This window comes from Gymnoscopelus microlampas (genome assembly GCF_963454915.1).
Source record: "Gymnoscopelus microlampas genome assembly, chromosome: 12".
Classification (NCBI taxonomy): Eukaryota; Metazoa; Chordata; class Actinopteri; order Myctophiformes; family Myctophidae; genus Gymnoscopelus; species Gymnoscopelus microlampas.
Window position 1 is genome coordinate 5445755 of NC_139949.1, and position 12383 is coordinate 5458137.

Below are 12383 nucleotides of genomic sequence, written 5' to 3' on the forward strand. Positions count from 1 at the left end.
CAAGTATTGTCATCAAAATACTTACAGTATCAAAGTAAGGCATTAATGCATCACATCTTTACGTGTTGCGGACCTGTAGATCCCCTATTTTCAAACAACCAAAGCATTAAATAGGCCTTAAGTGGTTAATGTATGATTGTACGAATCGGCAAAGTACCTAGTAACTATATTATTGTAGTGGAGTGAAAATAACAACATTTGCCCCTGAGATGAATCCCTGAGGAGGAGAGAACACGCCCCCAGCGCCCACAGCGTCCCCGGCATTAATCAAACCCAGGACCTTCTAGCTGTGAGGCGACAGTGCTACCGACTGCACCACGCCCCCTTATTAGTAGCCATATTTTTTAAAGACGGGGTGCCGTGATTTTCAGTGATTTTTTTCCCCCCTAAAACATAATCATCAGGTATTATGGTTATACTAGGAGGAAGATTTTTTTCAAAAAAGTGTACAGAAAGTGTTAAAATTATGTTTTTATGTGGACACGCCTCCAGTTCATTAAGTATACCTGGTTCTCACCTTAGCACCTCCTCCACCACCTTAGCACCACCCACCTGTCCTAGTCCCTCCTCCTCCTCATACCCACCCTGGTGATAATGAGGGGGAGGGTATAATTTTACTGTGTCATTAAAGTGCTGTTTTTCTATTGGCACGTTTGACCCTCAAGGTTTCAGCCCTCAGGAAGAAGTCAGAGAAGACATAAAACACCATAAAAAACACCACCAGGGGGCTTAATGAAGTTCTATCAACCTCATAGACACATGAAAAACAGAAAAAGTGCAAAACCATGGCACCACCTCTTTAATGTTTTAAAATCAGTCAGTCAGCAGTCAGTCACTCCTCAGTGGCTTAAGCACTTGCTCTGTACTTGCACATGGCCATTGATCATTAGCATGTGCACACCGTGAGGGAGCCCCTTTTTCTAATCGCTACAATGTATGTTTATTTGCGTTTTGCTGTAAACATCGGGCATGTGCAGCCACTTACGTGCAGCCACGTACGTGTACGTGTGCATGCACACGCAGCCACGGACGTGTGCATGCACATGCAGCCACGTACGTGCGCATGCGCGGCCATGCACGGCCACGGGGTCCTCATCGTATGTTGTTAGCTTTTGGTGCTAAGTGTTAGCCTGTTGTTTACTCACTGTCTGATACATACATGCACGGCCACATAGCATGCACAGCGGCTCCGAGGACCCCCAAGTGGTCCACGACTCTGGGTTCACAGACCCCCTTAGGGGGGGGGTCATCCGTCCGCAGCTCCGGAAGGCTGTGTGTGTGTGTGTGTGTGTGGGGGGGGGGGGGGGGGGGGGGTTGTGGTTGCTGGCTACCATGTTGCCAAATCATGTGCATGAAACAAGCACCGGTGTTGCCACATCCGCAAAACAAGCGGACCATGACGCGCACGCGCGTGGGTTGGAACTGTTGCAGCTACCAAGTACAAAGTCACCTTTTTATCCCAGATGTATATACTTTGGGTGCTCATATCCCCTAACGTCATATCCCCCGACGGATATGGTCAACCCTATTTTTATGCAAATCAGTTTTGAATGAGTTAATTTGAAATAGACAACATGTCTCAGTCTGGACACAATGACACCAGATTGATTAATTATGTCTGTTTACAAATTGGATATGATAATTTACAAGTAACAGTGTGGACAGTCAGTTCTAAAGATTGTATTTGAGAAACAAATCAGTTCTGTCTGCCCTCTAAAAAAAGCCTTAATGTATAGTAACGTGTGTGTGTGTGTGTGTGTGTGTGTGTGTGTGTGTGTGTGTGTGTGTGTGTGTGTGTGTGTGTGTGTGTGTGTGTGGGTGGGTGGGTGGGTGTGTGTGTGTGTGTGTGTGTGTGTGTGTGTGTGTGTGTGTGTTTTTGTGTGGTTCCAGGTGGTTCCACAGGGACATAACAGCTCTGCAGGCTGCGTCATTACTGAAGTATCGAGGCGTCCATGGCAGTTTCTTGGTCAGGCCCAGCAAGACAGTAGTGGGAGACTTTACTCTGTCTGTCAGGTATAAAACTTAACATCACACTCCACATTTCCATACTGTATGTAGCCCGGATGAACAATTTCAACGATTTAATGGGGACATCAAATCCTTTAGAAGTGGTAGAGTGTATCCCAGGTGAGAAAGTAAAGGGTTAAAATAAATTAGTAACGTCTAGGAAACTGAAAGTAATTAAGCTAAACAAATAAGTGGTTAACCTGTTTGACTCCTTATCAAACCTTAATATGAATAGATAATGCTTATATTAGTTCACGTTTTACATTCAATATGAAAACCTAATACCTTAACTGAGAAAAGACTATGGAGTGTGGTTTTATGTTGTGTGAATAAACTGGGCATGAGTGGGTGCTGTGGATTGGATGTGAGGGGTTAGTCCAGGGGCCAACACTGATATTTTCACAAATTGGTACCACCTAAGGTGACCGTAAAGTTTTTGTATTTTTGTCTTCCTACATGTCTCTAGTTTATATTTTGGTATGATAACCCTTCCAATCTTGTAGCTTAATGGCAGTTATCACTACTTACCGGCTAATGTATCCGGTAGGAGACACAAAGTAGAATCTTTGTGTCTCCTACCTCAAATTGTCAAATTATTGCGACAAAAAACAAAATATATCCATGTATTCAAGGCTTCATGGGGTGTGCAATTGATAGAAAATAAATATTTTTTTGGGTGAACTCCTCCTTTAAGTTTTTCAGGGGGACTCTCTACCCATTCAGCTATGACCACCCTAGACCGAAGGAGGGTCAACTTTTACAAGCTGGAAAGCAGTCTTTTTTTAAGCAAACACCAAAAATCTGAGAAGTTATCAATTGCACACCCCATGAAGCCTTGAATACATGGATATATTTTGTTTTTTGTCGCAATAATTTGATGCCCGGGGTAGGAGACACAAAAATTCTACTTTGTCTCTCCTACCGGATACATTAGCCGGTAGGTAGTGATAACTGCCATTAAGCTACAAGATTGGAAGGGTTATCATACCAAAATATAAACTAGAGACATGTAGGAAGACAAAAATACAAAAACTTTACGGTCACCTTAGGTGGTACCAAAATATGGCTTGGCCCCTGCACTAGGTTCCACGTCGTACCACCTGCGGTCATTGGCCGTAGGGGGAGAGGAAGAGGAAGAGAGTGAGAGGAAGGACAAGTGAGGAACGAGGAGAGACTTTTTGGAGAAAAGAAAAAAAAGAAATATAATGACTGTAATGTGAAGAAGTTTTAGTGCATTTGTTGCTGAGGTTAAAAACAACAGTTTAAACTTACTTTGGACATGCAAGGGTTGGTTTAAAAGACATTACAGTAACGTGCGTAAAGACTGGGTATGAGTATGTCAGTGTTTGCCCGCGGAGTGTGTTGGTCAACCGGCCGGAGAACAGCAGCATTCCTCAGCTACAGTAAGACTGTTCCGGACAGGAGTCCAGCTCTGTTGCCGTTTGAAACGTTTTCCATCCCAAGTACTGTATCCACAAACTGTTTCTACAAAGTCTGCAGAGAACTGTGAGTTGAACTTTATCTGTTGAAGTTACTGAGGACCGTAATAACCGCATCGCCGGAGCGACGCACAAGCCTGCAACGTTTGTGTGTGTGTGTGTGTACCATTTGATTTTTGAAATAATTTGTACTTTTAGAGATATTTCACTTTTAATTGCCTAAAAATCCATTATTTTCGTTTTTTGACCTCTAACTAGTCCTTCATACTTTTAGTTACAAACTCTGTTCCAACTCTACAACGTTCGGCCTACTTAGGACAAGTCAGCTACCATTTTAATTTTTGATCTGAATTACATTTTTAGAGATATTTCACTGAATTTCCCCATTGAAATGAATGGGATTTTCTACCCATTCCACCCGTTTTTGTTTTTACGGCAAACTAGTCCTTCATTATTTTAGCTTCAAACTCTTAACTCTACAACGTTTGGCCTACTTAGGACATGTCGGCTACCATTTGAATTTTTGAAATAATTTGTACTTTTAGAGATATATTACTTTTAATTGCTTTTAAAATCCCATTAATTTCAATGGGGAAATGCCATTTTGCTACAGTGGAGCCTAGCAACTGCTTATTAGACCCTAGCAACACCATATTAGAGCCTAGCAACCACCTATTATACCCTAGCAACCGACTATTAGACCCTGGCAACCACCGTTTCACCTTAGCAACCACCTGTTTTACCATAGAAATCACATTATTATCTACTTATATAATCAGGGAGTGACTTCCACGCGCCGCTGACGCTATAGCCACAGCTCTGTAATCGAGTAAACACAACACCGACACACCACATCTCGCCAACACAGTAGCCACGGCGGACGTGCTGAATTTACGGGTGGCGTAGGGCACTTCTCCTTGCTCACTACACAGTTTCCACCTCGCAACATAATTTATTCCACTCACCACATTACGGACAAAACGGAAGGTGAAACAGTTTCGTACCGTTTACCGTGCGCACCACCGACACCGAACGGCGACGGGTTTCGCCGAAACAACACGAGCGGCCGCCATTGAACTCTGCGCATCTCCACAACAACACACAAGCAGGTCCTTCGCTTCACCCCCCCCCCCTTCTTACGTACCTCTTTTGTTCCACCCAGGCCGTTACTTTCACTTCACTCATGTGTCGATCACAATATGTCCGTCCTTCACGTGCCATGTACATCCCAAACACAAAAACAAACGGCGACGGGCACACTACAGCGCGTTGTCCTGCTACATCTGGTAAACACACCAGCGTAGGTTCATCACACCAAAGGATTCGACAGTTGTAGTAGGCATGAGTGTGTAGATTTCAATATCAGTGGTATTATTAATAACCAAAAATGTAGTGTGAGGACTTCTTAATATCTTAAGGATAATCAAATCAATAACTATACATTTGGAATTATGAGTATTTAAAATTTAGAGTCAAAATTTTACGAGGCACCATGAAAATCAATGTATGACTAAACACAAGCTTAATTTGTATTTAACCTTAACTTTAAACCACCAATAAAATAATGAAAGATTATAAAATAATCACTTATTATTTTATTTCAATAAATCTACAAGATCTGAAGGGGAAAACGTTCTTGTCTCGGCAGAGCCTTTTTAAGATGTGTGTCAATTATGTCAAGGTTCTATAAGGAATAATAATTCAACTTGAGCAATGACCAAACTAGATTTGATATTAAAAATATATGAATTTATTCAATCAAACCTAAGCTAGGCATGCAACATTTAATAAAAATGGAAAATCTCAACATTAAAAGTAATCAAGGTTTTAGCTGGATTCAGATGGAAGCTAAACCTAACTTTAAATCCTGTAAGAAAACAACATTAAATGAAATAAGAATGATATGCCATGAGCAGCTGAATTGATCTTATTCAGGAGTTGTTCCTGTGTTTACCGCACATCACAGTTGTTATGTGATGTGTCCGATGTCCAGTGATGAACGTTGTCGGTTTGTGACGACGTGGTGGAATTCACGCTGGTTTTAGGGTGAAAACGTGAAGTAGTTGTCGATCCGTCCTATTGTCTCACTCAGTCCTCTGAGGAGCCAGTTGTGGCAGAATGCTGCCCACGTGATGTACCTATGGTCAGGCAAGAGCAGTCATCGTAGCGGTGAGCAGGGTCCAGTCAGGAGCTTGTGGAAGGCTGTACTATCTTTAGGGATGCCTAGGCCAGGCAGAAGAGAAGCAGCGGAGACACAACTTGGTCAGGATCAGATCGTCTGGGGGACCCCAAGTTGTTGCGTCTGGCTTGTGGGAGAATCAGGCCTTCCAGCCACGGAGGTGCGGTGTGAAGAGCTTTGTGGGCATCTTCTTCTTCGCAGTCCCTTGCTTCCTCGCAGAGAGGGGCTTCTCCCGAAGCTGGGAGCTTCCGAGTAGTCAAAAAGTAAGTGTAGAGGGGGGTCACACACAGCGTTTATATACGTTGCGATGAGGTAACATGAGGCTGTTGCAACACACATGTTCTTCTGAAATACATATGTTGTTGTTTTGAGGCAAAGACTTGTCCAGAAGTTGTGTCGTTCTTGGGAAGATGAAGTCATGCACTCGTGCATTGCTCATGGCTTAAATTACACATATTCTGCAAATGTCGTGTTTATTTTATTTACACCGTTATTACAAACCATTGAATCCAGTGCAGTAAACTACGATGAATATGGTGCAAATAGTATATGTCATAATTACAATCAAAATCATGATTAATGAATTGGAATGATTACATGAATGAAACATTCAAACATTATGACATGAGTGTTGACATGAATGGTTACTTGTCAATAAGTCAGAGTGTTATCTGTGGGATGATAACATAATCCAATAAAGGGAAACAGTATTATAATCCAAGAATCCTTATCCATTCAGGATTCTGAGTCTGTAGGGTTCCAGTGAGTCTGCTTTGGAGACAAACATCTGAAAATAGAATGGACCAAGTTTCGCAAACCTTCAAAGCGAGTTCTCAATCACACTTAAAAGTCAAACCTTGCGCTAGTGAAATTAGATGCAAAGTTCCATTTGTATCCATGGTTCAGGTCCTGTGGAACATTCCTGAGGGTCAATAGGTCAGTTTGTGCAGCCAAGGGTCCTATGACATTGAGATTGAGCCATCAGTGTCAGACAGTTAGAAATACTTGCTGTGTCCATTTGTTAATTCAATATTGTAAGTGTGGAAACTGTATATAAACAGTAATTGTGCTGTTATATCGACCGATAGTTACTACACAGTGATGTCATCATTATGCAACCCGGAAGTACAAATACCAAGGACACGTCAGTGATGTCAGTCGGGATGCCAGGTTTTCAAAAACAAGCGACAGAAACAAGCGAGGACGTTCATGAAAAAAAAAAACACAGCCGAAGGGGTCCGCCATGTTCCAGGGGGGTCCCCGGGGGTTCCAACACTCCCAGGGGGTCCGCGGACCCCCATGTAAAAAAGAAATATAAACATTTTATTTATTTTTTTATTTATTTTTTAACTTTTGGAAAGTTCTATCCCACCATTTTGGTACCCCAAAATAAGCGCGCCCTCACAGCCCTAGAGCCCTGTGCGCGGCTGGGATCGAGGGGGGCGTAGCCCCCCGAGACTCTAGTACCATATAAACTGCATATTAGACCTTAGCAACCCCTTATTAGACCCTAGCAACCACCTATTACACCCTAAAAACTGCCTATTAGACCATAGCAACCGCCTATTAGACCCTAGCAATCACTGTTTTACCCTAGAAAACTACATTTAACACTACTTAACACTGGCAACACTTTTAACACTAATACGTTAACACCTTTCAAACCTTTAAAAACTTTAGAACCTTTAAAAACTTTAGAACATTTCAAATCTTTAGAACCTTTCACACCTTTAAAAACGATAGAACCTTTCAAACCTTTAAACTTTTAGAACCTTTCAAACCTTTCAAACCTTTAGAACCTTTCAAACCTTTCAAACCTTTAGAACCTTTAAACATTTCAAACCTTTCAACCTTTAGAACCTTTAGAACCTTTAGAACCTTTAGAACCTTTAGAACCTTTCAAATCTTTCAAACCTTTAGAGCCTTTCAAACCTTTAGAACCTTTAAAACCTTTCACATCTTTCAAACCTTTAGAACCATTCAAACCTTTAGAACCTTAAACCTTTCAAACATTTAACACTACTAACACTATCAATACTCAATACCATCAACATTCTTAGCGATCCCACACTGTTTCTTCAAGAACAGTACTTTCTAGTTCGAACTCAAACACCCCGCATACAGTAGACTGTTGGGGTGCTACACATATAAACTATAATGGCCTTTTTTCTGTAACTGTACTCTGTCATCTTTCGTGTCTTAAATTCAAAGTTGTTTAGTTTAGTTAGCCATTTACAGATGGCATATTAATAATTTGTCTAGGTGAGATACTGTCAAAAGGGGATGAACAATAATCTAATCTCAAGGTGTGAATTCAGAACGTTTACAGATATACAACTAACAGAGTATTACATTTCACCCCTTCAGAACAAAGTCAGAATCCAGCCACTTTTATATGGGCTTAAATTAGTGCCAATAATATTTTGTACTTGTAAAAATAATTTGTATTTGTAAACACATTTTGCATTTGTAAAAAAAATATTTGTACTCGTAAAAATAATATGTACTCGTAAAAATATTTTTTGCATTCGTAAAAAAAATATTTGTACTAGTAAAAATAATATGTACTCGTAAATAAAATATTTGTCTTCGTAAATAAAATATTTGTATTCGTAAATAAAATATTTGTATTCGTAAATAATATATTTGTCTTCGTAAAACAAAGTTTTGTATTCGTAAGATAAAAATGTGTGTTGTAATTGTAGAATTACATTTACAATGAACATTGTGACCAGAAAAAAACAACAGCTTGCTCGCTCGAAGATCTGTTCTACGGATTGCAAAACTTTATTTTTGGCACTCTGCACTTCCGGGTCTGAGCCAATCACGTGAGGCCTTTTCCACTACCCAATCATAAAGCTCCATAGGTCTGCATGGCAACATGGCAAACGGGGTTGCCATGTTGCAACCCCAAGAGTTGCAACATAACTGCAACATAATTCCATTGCTCAGGAAATAAACAACGGATTACAATAATATGACATTCCCTATAATCAGTAACATGTAGGTGATACCTATGTCTATCAAATATGGTTTTATTGAAAGGCAATCAAAGGCTAGATCGAGTTTAGAAAGCAAACAGGTCATGTCTGGGGGCCTCAGTGCGGCTGCAGAGTTTGATTGAGTGTGAGACTAGGACCCACATGCCATATTTCAAAATGAGCGGCTTCATCGGGAATCGTCCGCGTGTATTTTGCTAAGAGATTGGTTACATAGTTTAATTGATATTAATTTATTAGTGCATTCAATTTCCCCATCCACTTTAATGGGAAAATGTAAAAACTCGATTCCAAGTATTTTTTTTTCAGAAACTGTAAGGGCTAGAGTTACAAGACTTGGAGGGGAGGTTCATAATTGAATCCGAAATTTTCAAAAAAAGAAATACACCAGTCGGCCTCATGGTGGCGCTATAAAAGCCCCCTTTACGTTTTGGCCTATAACTCTTGAACCGTAGGTCGTAAAATAAAAATCTAACACCCCATATAGGCCACGCCCATTTGCGTCAGGATAGATTTTCCGCCATTTTGAATTTTCTTCAAAACACACTTTTAGCTCCTCCTCCCACATATTTTGTCCAAATTTCACAAAAATCGGTACACATGATCTCTGGGCCCATGCGATAAACATATCCAAACGGCATTTTGATAATCCTTACTATTCGTCCGTAAATGGCTTCCAAAGTTAGTGGGAGGGGCCTGTTTTACCAAAAATGCCAGAAATCACGAACGAAACGTCCGGTCAATCCCAAATTTAAATCACATGTCGAGGGTGGTTTACTCAACGAATCCCCAAAAGCATTTCCACTTTGACTAGGGGGCCTCACAAATGCACAAAAACATAACCGTTTGATGAAAAAACATGATTTTTGGGGGGAACAATCCTTTCAAAAAGTAATAAAAGCGATAGGAGTGACGTGACAATATGATTGGCCCGTTACATTTGTGGGAGGGGCCTATTTATTTAGTGGGAGGGGCCTATTTCTTAAAATCAAAACAGCACGTATCACGAAGGCAGGATCCGATCGGCACCCGATTCGAATGGCACGTCGCACGGCCTGCGACGGTATTCCTCCCGGCGTATCCCTCGAGTCCCGCGGCCGAGACCCGCGACCGGCGTCGGCGCAACCACACTTTGCAATTTCCCAGAATTGCTACGCGTCTAGTTTTTATTAAAGTTGGAGACCTCGCACGGTAGTGGAATGTTCGGTCTATGAGCAGAGCAGCCCGCATGTCAAATCGTTAGAGAGGGGAAAAAAAGTCACTTAACACTCTGGACCACCCTATAGCCTAGTTGCATTACCTAGTTACTTTTAGTAAGCAGAAACAAAATAGCAGTTTCATGTTTTTGGTAAAAATGTAGTCTCAGTTTTGATATGTTTCCATATCAAAACTTAACAACATTCCGTATCAAACTTAACAACATCACACTCTATCATAGACCTGCTTGTTTCTTGCCAAACCTGGCAATTGTGCGACTCTAATTGCTATTTATGTTTTTTATATAAGTGGTGGCAACATTTTTAGACACCACACAAGTCTTCCTAACAATAGCGAAGATTAAAGTAACGGTGAACATGGCCAAATAATAACTTAATAGGCCAACTAGGTCTGAGGAAGCACGCTAGCATTTAGGCTAACTCTATAGCCTGACTTCTCGCCAAATCTGGCAACATTGAATGTGCACCGCTAAACGCTAATTTTTTTTTTTATATAAGTGTTGGCAACCTTCTTAGACAACACACGGGTCTTCCCAACAATAGCGAAGATTAAAGTCAGGGTGAACATGGCCAAATAATAACTTAATAGTCCAACTAGGTCTGAGGAAGCACGCATTTGAGCTAACTCTGTAGTCCGCACCGTCTGAAGCTACGTTGCACTTGCAGAATACTGTTGTTGAAGAAACTAAGGAGCCTTGATTTCCTCAGGGAGTGGAGTGGAGGGGAGGGGTGGTACTAAGGAGGACGGGCCGTCTCCCCATTGGCTTGAACGGGGAAGTGTCCCCATTGGCTTAAAGTAGTGAAGGACAGCCAGGACAGCCAATGACAAATAGGTGTCAAATAAGTGTCGCGAATGACGATGTCTCTGTCTCTTTGTAGAGCAGCTTTGCAGCTGCTAAAAATGTGTCACTCATACATAAGCTAGATTTTAACTTGTACAGTCACAGTACTAGGACAAGTGCACTAGCTGACTCAAACAGAGATTCTCTGTTATCTCTGTCTGTTATCTCAGCTTGAACCAGCTTCATTTTGTTGTGATCACGTGATCTCTGGGTGTACTCTTCTTGGGTGATACTGGGATCATTCTCAGGCTGCGGAAGAGCGCCCTCTATCGTAAAACCACTGAAAACACAAACTCTCGTCATTCATCATTGGATCTCCATATATGGGCATAAAAGGGACAATGACTGACAGATACTAGCTGCTAAAAAATAAAAGCCTGGAGGAGCGCGTCGGTGTACCGGGTATGGGACGTGTTTCATTTCCCCAACCAACCAGAGTGCAGTGGGCGTCGCTCGTAATGTTGTGTTAACAGGGCGGGGGTTGACGGACAGATCGGTGAACCAATGGGATCAGGCGCAATCTCTCCGCGCCTCTATACACCCGCCCCTCTACCGAAAACAGGAGCGCTCGTGCAGCCTAGACAGATACAGACGTCTCCATACATCGCCCAAACTCTAGATGTGAGTGCCCAAACCTCTAGTTCAAGGAATACACAGGGAGACGATTTGACTGTATGACCTATGGTTCAAGAGTTATAGACCTGATATTGTGCCACCAATATCAGATTTGAAAATTTGGTGGAGCGATGGAGGGTCTTTCTTGGCCTACTGTTAGTGATATTGTACATGTAAAGTATGATGCTGATCGGTCCATTGCAAAATTAGCTGAGCAGACAGACAGACAGACAGACAGACAGACAGACAGACAGACAGACTCACTCTCAGACAGATGGATAGGAGCTAAAACATAATCCTTCAAGCCTGGCTGAGATAATAAGGGTGCATGTTAAAAGATAATTGGGGTCTTCTTCAGGGCACTCTGTATTCGTTTTTTTCCAAGGCCATTTAACCACTTCATCTATACCTGCCAACTGGCTGGTTGGACGGTAAAAATAGCAGATCTCCAAGCTCAAAGTGATTGAAAATGTTTTAACACTTGTGAACATTTGAACATATTTCTTATATCAATGTGTATATTTACATGTCCCTCCCTCCAGGGTGGGTGATAAGGTGACCCACCTCCGTATCCAGAACACTGGAGACTACTACGACCTTTGTGGAGGAAAGAAGTTCGCCACGCTGTCGGAGCTGGTGGAGTACTACACTGCAGAGAAGGATATCCTCCAGTACAAAGATGGCACCTTCATCGAACTCAAATACCCCCTTAACTGCTCCGACCCCACTGCAGAGAGGTCAGAGGTTCCTATTGTTCTCTGTCTCTGTTCCCCTCTCTCCTTCTCACCTTAATGGTTGTCACCACATGGACCTTTATGGTTCTCATGAATGAAAGAATGCCTGGAAGTAATGAGTTATGTCCTCATGCACACACACACCCACGCACAGAAAAATTGTCATGATAACAGACTGTGTGATACACGTTTGACATCTATATTATAAGCAACACAATACAGAGATACATTACAATATCCGCAATCCCTCAATAATCTGCTGAGATAGTCAGAATGGATACAGACACTATGCTACAATCCTGTTTTTACCAGACTGACTGGGGGATGTTTAAGGACGCCGCTGGGAATAAT

At 41.8% G+C, this 12383-nt stretch overlaps 2 protein-coding genes across 6 annotated transcripts in view; both read left to right on the forward strand.

Annotated features, from left to right (window-relative positions):
* LOC311056921 (polypeptide N-acetylgalactosaminyltransferase 10-like) overlaps window positions 1–12383 on the forward strand; it is a 527855-nt gene that overhangs the window by 288022 nt on the left and 227450 nt on the right. The gene's annotated exons all lie outside the window — the stretch shown is intronic.
* LOC311056920 (uncharacterized protein) overlaps window positions 1–12383 on the forward strand; it is a 57527-nt gene that overhangs the window by 20156 nt on the left and 24988 nt on the right. The window contains exons 9-10 of one of the 2 annotated variants that reach the window (XM_084073769.1): window positions 1891–2013; window positions 11841–12035. In XM_084073769.1, coding sequence (XP_083929895.1) covers window positions 1891–2013; window positions 11841–12035 — 318 coding nt within the window. The remainder of the gene's footprint in view (window positions 1–1890; window positions 2014–11840; window positions 12036–12383) is intronic. The other variant, XM_084073770.1, reaches the window with a different exon arrangement.